This window comes from Mustelus asterias, chromosome 20 (assembly GCF_964213995.1).
Source record: "Mustelus asterias chromosome 20, sMusAst1.hap1.1, whole genome shotgun sequence".
Lineage (NCBI taxonomy): Eukaryota > Metazoa > Chordata > Chondrichthyes > Carcharhiniformes > Triakidae > Mustelus > Mustelus asterias.
The window spans coordinates 52,985,343-52,998,211 of NC_135820.1; the positions used below are offsets into that span (position 1 = coordinate 52,985,343).

The 12,869-nt window shown below is 44.6% G+C and overlaps 1 protein-coding gene across 3 annotated transcripts in view; it reads right to left on the reverse strand.

Moving 5' to 3' along the window:
- Positions 1-12,869, reverse strand: part of LOC144508305 (DEP domain-containing mTOR-interacting protein-like) — an 83,399-nt gene that overhangs the window by 19,048 nt on the left and 51,482 nt on the right. For all 3 annotated transcript variants that reach the window (XM_078236127.1, XM_078236126.1, XM_078236128.1), the window contains one exon: positions 8,017-8,121. In XM_078236127.1, the coding sequence (XP_078092253.1) occupies positions 8,017-8,121 (105 nt within the window). The remainder of the gene's footprint in view (positions 1-8,016; positions 8,122-12,869) is intronic.

The window sequence follows — 12,869 nt, forward strand, 5'->3', positions numbered from 1 at the left end:
GTAATTTACCAAAATTCACTGGACTCTGGGGTGGTTCCCGCAGATTGGAAAACAGCAAATGTGACGCCACTGTTTAAAAAAGGAGGTAGACAAAAGGCAGGTAACTATAGGCCGGTTAGCTTAACTTCTGTAGTAGGGAAAATGCTTGAATCTATCAAGGAATAAATAGCGAGACATCTGGATATAAATTGTCCCATTGGTAAGATGCAGCATGGGTTCATGAAGGGCAGGTCATGTTTAACTAATTTGGTGGAATTCTTTGAGAACATTACATGTGCAGTGGACAATGTGGATGGATGTGGTGTATCTGGATTTCCAGAAGGCATTTGACAAGGTGCCGCACCAACGACTGCTACATAAGATAAAGATGCACAGTGTTACGGGTAATGTATTAGCATGGGTAGAGAATTGGTTAACAAACAGAAAGCAAAGAGTGGGGGTAAATGGGCGTTTTTCTGGTTGGCGATCAGTGACTAGTGGTGTGCCTCAGGGATCAGTGTTGGGACCGCAATTGTTTACGATTTACATAGATGATTTGGAGTTGTGGACCAAGTGTGGTGTGTCAAATTTCGTAGATGACACTAAGATGGGTGGAAGAGCAAAGTGTGCAGAGGATGCTGAAAGTCTGCAAAGGGATATAGATAATCTAAGTGAGTGGGCAAGGGTCTGGCAGATGGAGTACAATGTTGGTAAATGTGAGATCATCCATTTTGGTCGGAATAACAGCAAAATGGACTATTATTTTAATGGTAAAAAATTGCAGCATGCTGCTGTGCAGAGGGACCTGGGTGTCCTTGTGCAGGAATCTCAAAGAGTTGGTTTGCAGAAGGTAAATGGAATTTTGTCCTTCATTGCTAGAGGGATGAAGTTTAAAAACAGCGAGATTATGTTGCAGCTGTATAAGATGCTGGTGGGGCCACACTTGGAGTACTGTGTACAGTTTTGGTCTCCTGACTTGAGAAAGGATATACTGGCACTGGAGGGGATGCAGAGGAGATTCACTTGGTTGATTCCGGAGTTGAGAGGGTTGGCTTATGAGAAGAGACTGAGTAGACTGGGGCTATACTCATTGGAATTCAGAAGAATGAGAGGAGATCTTATAGAAACATAAGATTATGAAAGGAATAGATAAGATGGAAGCAGGGAAGTTGTTTCCACTGGCGGGTGAAACTAGAACTAGGGGGCATAGCCTCAAAGTAAGGGGAAGCAGATTTAGGACTGAGTTGAGGAGGAACTTCTTCACACAAAGGGTTGTGAATCTGTGGAATTCCCTGCCCAGAGAAGCAGTTGAGGCGACCTCATTGAATGTTTTCTTATGTTCTTATGATACTCTTGAGATGAATGCAACTTATTTGGAGGTTGGATGAGATAACTTCCTCAAATCTTGAATCTCAGGCCTCTATAGGAGTACTGTGAACATCCATGGAGGAAGAGCAAATAGTCTCTTATCTTTATAATGGAGGCTTCCACTGCAGGTGTCTCTGGAAGTGCCAAATATTCCAGAGGGACAGAGTGAGTAACGGTATGTGATGTGAAATGCTAGTCAAACCAGTTGCAGTGGGAAGATGGTAGGTTTTGTTTGGGTGCATCTAAGTAGAAGAAATACGATCCCATTCTGAGAAGGAAGGGTTCACATGACTCAATACAAGGCATAAAGAGTTCAAGAATAGTTTCTGACTGATAACATTGGGTAAAGTAGAATTGGAAAACAGAGGGCGGATTCTCCGACCTCCAAGCCACATGTTTCCCGCTGGCGGGAGATGGTGTGTTGTTCAGTAGTGGCGGGATTCTCTGGTCCCGCTGCTGTCAATGGAAATTCCGGAGAATCCTGCCGGCATGAACAGCTGGAAAATTCCGGCCAGAATGTCATCAGAAACACACCATCAGCATTTGCCCTCGTACTTCAATGTCTTCGCCTTTTTTCGCTTCCATTCATTGGATCCAGCTCATGGGAGGTGAAAGATCATGGTTGGAGATCCCTACACTTGTCATCAATCTCTACAAGCTGTTACATTGACTTAAAATGTTCAAAGCATAAACTATATCGATTAGCATCTGATGCAGAGAAACCCAGATTAAAATGAAAACCCATGGGAACGCCACCACCTGCAAGTTCCCCTCCAAGTCACTCACCATCCTAACTTGGAAATATATTGCTGTTCCTTCACTGTTGCAGGGTCAAAATCCTGGAACTCCCTCCCTAACAGCACTGTGGATGTTCCAACACCACATAGACTGCAGCGATTCAAGAAGGCAGTTCACTAACACCTTCTCTCAGTGGCACAGTGGTTAGCACTGCTGCCTCACAGCACCAGGGACCCAAGTTCGATTCCATCCTTCGGTGAATGTCTGTGCGGCGTTTGCACATTCTCCCTGTGTCTTCCGGATGCTCCGATTTCCTCCCACAGTCCAAAGATGCGCAGGTTAGGTGGATCGGTCATTGCTAAATTTCCCCTTAGTATTGCCCCCCATGATGTCTAGGTTAGATGATTAGCCATGGGAAATGTGTGGGGTTACGTGGATAGTACAGGGAGAGGATAAGATACTCTGTTGGAGAGTCGGTGCAGACTCCATATCTTCATTCAAGTCATTTGTATAAGTTGCAAACATTTGAGGCCACAGCACTGATCCCTGTGGCACATCACTCGTCATATCCTGCCAACCAAACATAAATCTATTTCTGCCAAGCCTGTTAGCTAACCAATCTCCAATCCGTGCCAATACCATCCCGTACACGGTGAGCTTTTATTCTCTGCAATAACATTTGAAGTAGCACCTTATCAAATGCCTTCTTGAAATCTAAGTACAGTACATCCCCCAGTTCCCCTTTATGCACAGCACATGTGACTCCTTCAAAAAAACTTTAATAAATTGGTTAAATATGATTTCCCTGTCACAAAACCATGTTGACTCTGTCTGATGTCTTGATTTTTTCCAAGTGTCCTGCTACAACATATTTAGTAATGGCTTCTAACATTTTCCCTAGGACAGATCTTAGGCTAACTGGCCTGTAGTTTCCCACTTTCTGGGGGCAATTCTCCCATCCCGCTGCGCTAATTTTCTAGGGCAGCGGGCCAGGAGAATTGCGCAGGGTTCCCACAAGCGTTTACGCCCCACGAGCGTCTCCCAGTGCTGGATTTCCGGCGCAGTCTGCCCTGCACCGGAAATCGGAGGGGAGGCTGGACTAGCATCTAAATAATAATTTATATATCATTTAAATGCTGTTAGCGGGCCCGGGACAGAATTCTCTGGGCTCGCTCGCCTCTCCCACCCTGCTGGAGTGTTTCACTCCAACAGGGTTTAGAGTAGCTCCCCAATTTCGGGGAGGTGGTGACCTGACCCTTGTGGAGTGATTAGTGGGGGGCAATCGGGGTCCCCCCCGGGGGGGGGGGGGAGGGGTTGAGTGGCGGGGGGGGGGGTGATGCTCCCTGGGCATGGGCACCTTGACAGTGCCAGCCTGTGCCCCTGGCACTGCCCGAGAGGCAAAGTGCCCATGCCCAGCGGCACCTTGGCACTGCCCACCAGGCATCGGGCAGTGCCAAGGGGGCGGGGCCTAGGGGGTGATTGGTGGGGGTGGGGGTCCTGCTGCCACTCTGCATAGGGATCGATGGGGGCAGGAGGGAGGCCAGCGATCGGGGCAGGCTGGTGTCTGCCAGGAGGGGGGTCTGCCGGGGGGGGGGGGGGGGGGGGGATGATGGGGGATGTCTGCCTGCTGGGGTGTCTGCACTGCAGGGGGGTGGGGGGAATTGGCACTGCGGGGAGGTGGGGCTGGAGATCAGTGCAGTCTGGGATTGGGGGGGGGGCCCGGGAATGGTCAGGGGAGATACGATCGAGCTTTGGGAGGTTCGGGGTGGGGCAGCACTGCAGGGATCGGGCTGGCCAGCAAACGGGAGGCTGACAGTTCGGGGCCACTGCGCATGTGCAGAGGCCACTGGTTTCAGCCTCCCGGGTGGGAATAGGCACCACCCCCCCCACCCCCCACCGAAATGTAATGATATTCACGCTTGCGGCTTCTGCATCAATTATTTAATTAGCCACTTCTTTCAAGACCTTAGAGTGAAGTTGATTTGGATGCAGGGATTTGTCAGCCCACAGACCCAGCAGTGCCACTTCTCTGGTGAGTTCAATTTTCCTGACTTCCTCCCTTCTTTCCACTTCCTGATTTACAGCTATTTCTGGGACGTTACTTATGTCCTCTGCAGTGAAGACCAATGCAAAATACCTGTTTAATTCATCCAACATAGCCCTGCTTTCCATTATAAATTCCCCAGACGCACAATTCCCCAAGCACATTAATAGAGACTGGGACAGCGAGAAATGCTGCAAGTGGTTGTTATGTTTAGTTCAGTTCATTCTTAGAAGACGTGGAGGATTCCAATTGAATTGCGTCCACTCACAAGGTCATTAAAACATTTTGCGGTAAGGAATTGCCATGCATGAATGGTCGTAGGATCACCTCCTGTTACTGCTGCTGTTTTGCATTCCTTGGGGGCTTACATAATTCCTGACCTGATGTAGAAGCACTTGCACAGATTATCTGAAAAATCTTTAGATTCTCTGCACCCCTGCAGAACTGACAGAAATTCCCTTTGAAAAAAAAACTATTTTGCCGAGCTTGCAAAGTAATTTTAAGTCTAGCGTCCGCATTAACCTTTTAAATTATACGGCAGCACACTAGCTTCCCATCCCAAGTACTGAGCTCTCATAGCATGGTGAGCTCAGCAATAAGATTGAAATTAAGTGAACTGAAGGAACTGCACCGGGATAAGCATAGTTCCTGCCTTCTGAGCATCAATCACACACTCTCACAGTTTGCAATTTTGCCCCAGGGGACAATGTGAACCTGGCTGAGAATAACACAGGTTTGGGACGGCACAGTGGCACAATGGTTAGCACTGCTGAGTCACAGCGCCAGGGACCCAGGTTCAATTCTGGTCTCGGGTCACTGTCTGTGAGGAGTTTGTACATTCTCCCCGTGTCTGCGTGGGTTTCCTCCGGGTGCTCCGGTTTCCTCCCACAGTCCAAAGATGTGCGGGTTAGGTGGATAGGCTATGCTAAATTGTCCCCAGTGTCAGGGGGATTAGCAGGGTAAATGTGTGGGGATACAGGAATAGGGCCTGGGTGGGATGTGGTCGGTGCAGACTCAATGGGCTGAAAGGCTTCCTTCTGAAATGTAGAGATTCTATGATTCAGAGAGCTGAGACGGTTGTAGTTTTTTTGTATTCATTTGTGGGACATGGGCGTCACTGGCAGCCAGCAATTATTGCCCATCCCTAGTTGCCCTTGAAACTAAATGGCTTGCTAGGCCATTTCAGGGGGCAGTCAACCACATTGCTGTGGCTCTGGAGTCACATGTAGGCCAGGCCAGGTGAGGACTGCATATTTCCTTCCCCAAAAGACATTAGTCAACCAGATGGGTTTTCCCGACAATCGGCAATGGTTTCATGGTCATTAGTCGATTCTTAATTCCAGATTTTTTAAATTGAATTCAAATTCCACCATCTACCGTGACGGGATTTGAACCCAGGTCCCCAGAACGTTAGCTGAGTTTCTGGATTAGTTGTCAAGCCATAATACCACTCGGCCTCCCCAGTTTGTATGCATTATAAAGTTCATACCCCTGGTCACCATCTTATGATTCCTTGCTGGAAGCATATGTGCTTGGATGTAAGCTCTGCTATCTTGGAGCCCAGTAGTTTGAAGATAATTACTCCTGAGGCCTATGCATAAAAAAATAGCTGCTTGGGTGAGGTGCAGGAGCAGAACTGGTGTCCACAGGACCATAGCTTGGGATGAACAGGACTTCTTCAGCTGGAGAGGATAGGTCACAAAACTTAAGAAATCAAAAGTGAAAATATGTTAATCGATGTTAACAACTTCGCTGAAATTCAGTCAAAAAAAATTGAGAAATAACAAACAGAACCGAAATTTGTACAGGAGCATGAGGTATCTGAAAATATCCATGTGCATTCTGCTGAAAGAAAATCAGAATCTAAAAGCCTATTGGTGAGGCAATGAAACTTCAAGCTAAATCAATCACAAATTAAGATTTAAAATTGGAAACATTTGACAAGGAATTATAATTTCAAAGTCTACTAACAGTAAGAAGCCATATGTCAGTGCTCTATATGTGTGGGCACTCATTAACACAGAAAAGGCTTAAGTCTTCCAGCTGTTTCCAAAACAATAATGAAAGAGGCGATGTTTAGTTCCATTTTGGAGAACTGATGTGCAGTGCCAAAGAGCTAGAGGACTTAGCTATAAATTCTTACATTGTGCTCAGTTCTCTCTTTAGAGTTGCACTGTGCAGGGAGGCATCACATGGAGACCAGGCATTTGACTATTGGGAGAGGGAGATTAGATGAGGAGCTCCTGTTGAGTGTTTCCTAGCAACCAGAGGAGCAGTGATGTTGATTTAGGTGCATTCCATTACTCCTCCCCACCAAGCCCTTGGCAAGAAAGCAATTGGTGTGGGAGGACTTATGATGAAGAAAAATATCTATGATGAGATGTCCTTCATTAGAGCACTCATTAAATAGTTTTACATTTGCTTTGAAGTTAGACAAATAGCGAGTAACATAATTATAGTCTCCTTAGAACATTCAACTAACAACAATGCCATTGGCTAACTAATTTCTCTCTCACCAACATAGTTGGAAAAAAAGTATCTTCACATCATATAATCACAGATCAGTTATTCTTTCTTACCAGTTTGTTTTACCTCGGTTAGTACACTAACCACAATAGAAAATCTCTGACTCTTGGTTGCCATTTTTAATTAATTGCCACTACATTCAACTTATTTTTGGAATAAGAGAGTTCCTTGTGTTATGTTACAAATTGCTTTTTTAAACTCCAGTGAGGTAACTTTCAACATTAGGGGATGTAGAAAACTAGCTTTCTTGGAGTAGGCACCTGTTATTCATCCCTTTTGATTTGCATTTCTACTAACTGCTCTGATACCACCAGCTTTCCACCCATATTAATTAGCCCTATGTGTTATTCAGCCATGACTCAATGGATAGTACACTCATCTGTGTCAGGAGGTTTGGGGTCCAAGTCCTATTTCAGCACTTACGCACAGATATCAAGGTTGACACTCCAATGCAATTCTGAGGGATGCTGCATTGTCAAAGGTGCCATCTGTCGGATGAGACATTACACCAAGCCCTCTTAGGTGGATTTAAAAGATCCAATGGTACAATATTGATGGAGAGCAGGGGAGTTGTCCCCAGTGTTCTGGCCAATCAACAACACAAAAACAGATTATCTGCTTATTGTCACATTGCTGTTTGTGGGAGATTGCTGTACACAAATTGGCTGTTGTGCATTTTCTGGCACGGGGGGTTGGCGGGGTACCTGCAGAATAGCAGGAAGGCGATGGCAAGGAGATGTGGCACCTCATTAACCAGGACTAATCAATGGCAGATGCAGTAGAATGTGAGGTTATTCACTTTGGAAGCAAAAACAAGAAGGCAGATTACCAACTGAATGGCTGTAAATTGGGAGCAGGGAGGTTTCCGACATTACAACAGTTTTTTTTAATTCATTCGTGGGACATGGGCATCGCTGGCTGGCCAGCATTTGTTGCCCATCCCTAGTTGCCCTTGAGAAGGTGGTGGTGAACTGCCTTCTTGAATTGCTGCAGTCCATGTTTTATGCTTTGACCCACAATTCCATTTGGGAAGGAATTCCAGGATTTCGACCCAACGACTGCGAAGGAACGGCGATATATTTCCAAGTCAGGATGGTGAGTGGCTTCGAGGGAAACTTGCAGGTGGTGCTGTTCCCATTTATCCGCTGCCCTTATCCTTCTAGATGGAAGTGGTCGTGGGTTTGGAAATTTCCCAAACTCCTGTTATGTAGGGCCATCACAGCCATCGGATAAAAAATCTGCTGGATTTGAATCCTGAGCGCAGAGGTGAAAGTTAGTGTCTAACCTGCGACCCAGTTCCTATGGAATGAAGAGGCAAGTGTCCTTTTTTTACAACATATTTCTGTGATCTAAAGCATTACCTTTATTCCAGCTGCTGCCGCTGGACCGCCTGGATCTACTGCCTGAATGTAACACGGTCTTCCACCTCGCACAACAAAACCCCAGCCCACTGCATCACCTACAATCTGCAATAAAAATAAATGTACAAAAATAATTTTATTTTACAATAACTGTTTTGTAGACGGGATGAATTTATACGATACTCTGCACATAATGTTAGCAGACTTTGCAAGGCATTACTGTTGGCATGGTCTCACTCAGTGTGACCATGGGTCAGAGTCCGATTCTGCACTCCACATCATGTTTATCAAAGATGCTAGCCAGAAATTTCAGAGCTCCCATTTTTGGGTGGCCCTTCCATGGAGTGAACTTTCCCTGTGCACAAGTGGTGAGCTCTGAGAAGCCTTGGCTATTGTCTCTAGTACCTCATTGCCATACTAAAGGCACTGTGGAAGAAGCTTGTTGCAGCTAGGTATAGGAAGTTCCGGCCACAGCTATCTCAAAGGTTAAGTAAGGTCTTGTGCGATGGGGGTCTAATTGGAAATATACATGTGCAAAGTATATTCCTGCCACTTTGGAGAATTAAGAGACTGCTTGGCACCTGAAAAATGTACCATGGTGCAATTTCCCATCAGTGGTAGCATCTTGTAAGGCTGCTTTTGTATAAATATCGACTCAAATAAATACCTGGGAAAGATTTAAACCCTAATCATCTTGAATGCTGGTGGTGTCCTTGATTAAAGAAACATGCTTTTATTGTTGTCCGTGTCAAAGATTGGGTGCCCAGCTGAGAGAGGTTCCTGACAGCAGGCAAGACGTTTTGAGAGCTGTTGAAATTTATTAATAAGATTTGATGACAAATAAATTTGCACAGATGTTGTTTAACAACTGGAAACACTTGTAATGGAAAATTCCATTTGCTGATGTACAGATCATAGGAATAGAGGGAGTTAATGACTGTACAACAGTTCTGCAAAAGAAAATCACATTTGAAAGATATTAGGCATCTCAGTGATCCATGGATGCAGAAAGAATGTGAAACTGAGTCGGTCAAAGATTGTAATGATAAGGTACTGAATGCAGTTAAGAGCTGGAGTGTTATTGGTAAAGACTTAGCTTCAGCCCAGAAAGCTTGAAGGTCAGACCAATGTCACAACAACATTTAAAGACATAATTTGTTCAAAAATTGCATGGGGTAGACAGATCTGAGAACTATGTAGATAAAACAAAAACTTTTGGGAAAGAGCAAAATGTCTTTATTTCTCCAGTTGTAGTTCAAAATACTTCCATTGCAGAGTCCAGATTGAAATGTTGGTGTGTGTAAAAGGGCTTGAGGTTTGTTTTGTTTCTTGATCAATGCAGCTTATGTTAAAAAAAAACATTGTCAATATTAGCACGGCTCACGCAAGGTATTTGGCACGGGAACATGCTCATAGCTCCCTCCACTTAGTTGGAGGAAAGCAGCTCCACCCTCTAATGCATATGGTTCTTGCTTTAAATCACAACTTTTTGATGACCTTATCAATTAACAAAAACAGAATTAACATTTTTAGCAGGTGATTTACCCCAAAATGTAACTGGACCAGAAAAAACATAAAAGACTTTTAAACAGTACAATCTGTATTGCATTTGATGCTGACGAGTCAATTACCTAAAGATTAACAATGCTATGCTGCTGTTACAAAGGAATCTCTTTAAATATAAATGATGAGCTCTTCATTGCAAGCTGTATGTGCTGCAGGAAAGACTACAGATAAACAAACTTGCAATGTTCAAAGATGTACAGGGGGATTGGTAATGCTAAATTGCCTCTTAGGGTCAAGGGGATTAGCAGGGTAAATACGCAGGGTTATGGGGACAGGGCCTGGGTGCGATCGTTGTCAGTGTGTAGGCTCGAAGGGCCAAATGGTCTCCTCCTGCGCTGTAGAGATTCTATGATTCTAACCTGTCCATGCTATTTGACTCAACTGCAACAAAGCCAGACATTCGAGCATTTCAGCTTCAAGGTCCTGCTCATTCTTAAGAAAAATGGTTGACATTAAGTAGAACTGAAATTTAAAATGCTATAATATCGATAACATAAAAAAATAGTATGCCCGAACCGTGAATAAGATTGTGTACTGCTAGTTTGCTAATTTATATTGGTTAAAAGAAAAGCCAATGTACATGTAGCCTTTTCTAGAGAATTGGTTGCTTCTCATGGTTATTTGATTGGCCACTGCTAACAATGAATAAGGGGTCATTCTGTATAGAGGCACGGGAAGCTAATCTGAAATCAAATCTTCAATAAATATTTTGCTCAACCCAAGGCCCTGTTACACTTTGTAAAAAAGCTGCTCTTCCTACTTTTGAAGATAAATCTAACAGCAACATATCCGCCAATCTTTAGGTTTCCGCTTTTAGGACTGGATGGACAAAAACCCCTCTACAGCTCAAAAGGATGGAGAAAGGACAAAAAAAAACACACAGGTAACCAAAAGTTTTGAAGTTTAGGAAAATTCTAAAGGGAAAGGTTGGTGTACAGTTTATGGCACGGTGGCACAGTGGTTAGCATCGTTGCCTCACAGCACCAGGGACCCGGGTTTGATTCTTGGCTTGGGTCACTATCTGTGCGGAGTCTGCACATTTTCCCCGTGTCTGCATGGGTTTCCTCTGGGTACTCCGGTTTCCTCCCACAGTCCGAAAGACGTGCTGGTTAGGTGCATTGGCCTTGGTAGATTCTCCCTCAGTGTACCAGAACAGGTGCCGGAGTGTGGCGACTGGGGGATTTTCACAGTAACTTCATTGCAGTGTTAATGTAAGCCTACTTGTGACACTAATAAATAAACTTTAAAAACTTTAGTACATAACAATGTCAAGGTTAAAAGTTTATTTTAAATGGAAAGTGAAAAAGAAAAAGAGAATTGGAAGCAAGAAAAAGGGGGTCACCAGACAAGAACTGGTGAAGAATTAACTCTTATGGAAGGTTGTGTTGCGATTCCATTTTGTTGCATAGCCTTCTTATTACAGTAATAAAGCTATTCCCAATGGATGAAAATCTTTATCACTACTTATGACTGTTCATTTCTGTGTTGTAGTGTCTTTGTTGTACCAGGGAGGCAGCGGTTTTCCTGAACTTAACTAAGCATTAAAATGACTGGGAACTAACATTCTGGTCTAAGCTGAAATCTGGCTCTGTAATATTGCTGTGGAATACTAATGTATGCACACCTAGAACATAACTAAAAATTTCTTTCTTCACCATTTCAACATGGACATTAATTTATTTGTGCCTGATATAAATTAGAAAGGGAATTTTCATAGAAAAATAAAATCGTAGATAAATTATAAAGGGAATTTTAGATACATCCATTCAGCATTTGCACACTAATATTGCATGTCATATTGCAATGCTGTTGTGCTTTATTAATTAAATCAAAGCATTCGCCTTTGAGTGCCATCAAAAGACCTGAGTAATTTAAACATTATTTTCTGTTAAATAATATCAATGACAAGTTAAACATTTGCACAACAAGCATTAAGCACTGATCACTGGCACATAATCTAATTAAAGATCTAACAATATGTTTCATGTTTTCTTCATAGGCTGCTCCCGAGACTCCCCACTCAGTTGGAGAACCGCGGTGGCCAAAGAACATTCTTGGCACCTCTGGTGAACCATTGCCACAACTCCAGCAGGCATATGGGCAAAGGGCTGGAAAATAGGTTTGAATCCTGCCTGGCATCAGAGGCCCAAGGAGCCAGGGTAACAAGTTCCAGCATCAGTTCTCACATTCCCAACCAGTCAGTTGGCATGGACAGCAGTCAATGTGCCCAGAAAATGTGCTACTCAAAGGGCACAAATGGACCCAGACTTGGGATGAAGTCTGAACCCCAAAGATAGTCTACCTCATCATCTTATGATGCCCCTATTTTAAAATCAACGTTAATTTTTTCTGGGTTAGGAAGGGGAACCTGCCATCCAGATCCTGCATCCTGGATTGACATCGTGGGCAATGTTCCTTGCCTTTGGAAGAAGATGCATATATAAGATTACAGGGGGTGGGTGGGTGAAGCATCAGATGGCCTGTCCAACTCTGAGCCCATTGAGGCCCTGAACAGGCCACTTAATGGCCATTTAAAGGGCTCATTGTACCCCTGACATTATTTTATTTTAACTGTGGTGCACGGGCTGGTATCCGACAAGGGAGAAGGACCTCCTTTGTGGATCCTCTGTGCCCATCTGGGCACAACACCAACAGGACATTTCCCCGCTTTAATTCTCCCCAGCCTCCTGAACCCAGCCTTCCAGTCTCACCTCACCCCCTCACTGAGACCCGACCCTGGACTTACCCGGGCTCATCAGCATGGTGGGACTGCTTGTAGTCCCGGCAGTGGCCACTGCTCCTGACTGGCACTGCTGGAACATGATGTGGAGATGCCGGCGTTGGACTGGGGTGAACACAGCAAGAGTTTTAACAACACCAGGTTAAAGTCCAACAGGTTTATTTGGTCGCAAACACCATTAGCTTTCGGAGCGCTGCTCCTTCGTCAGATGGAGTGAAAAGAGCAGCGCTCCGAAAGCTAATGGTGTTTGCGACCAAATAAACCTGTTGGACTTTAACCTGGTGTTGTTAAAACTCTTGATGCTGGAACATACAGAGCTGGCAGCAGCTCCTCAAGACAGGACGTTCCCCACCCCCCAGGAAACGGGTGCCAGTCTTCCTCAGAAGCTAGCAAAATTGTTCTAGCTGTTAAATTGATGTGGGGCAGCCATGGGGATGATGGGCAGATTCCACCTTGACTCTTCAGCTGAGGTGGCAGGGACAATGATGGTCCAAAGATGTGTAGGTTAGGTGGATTAGCCATGGTAAATGTGCAGGGTTATAGGGAT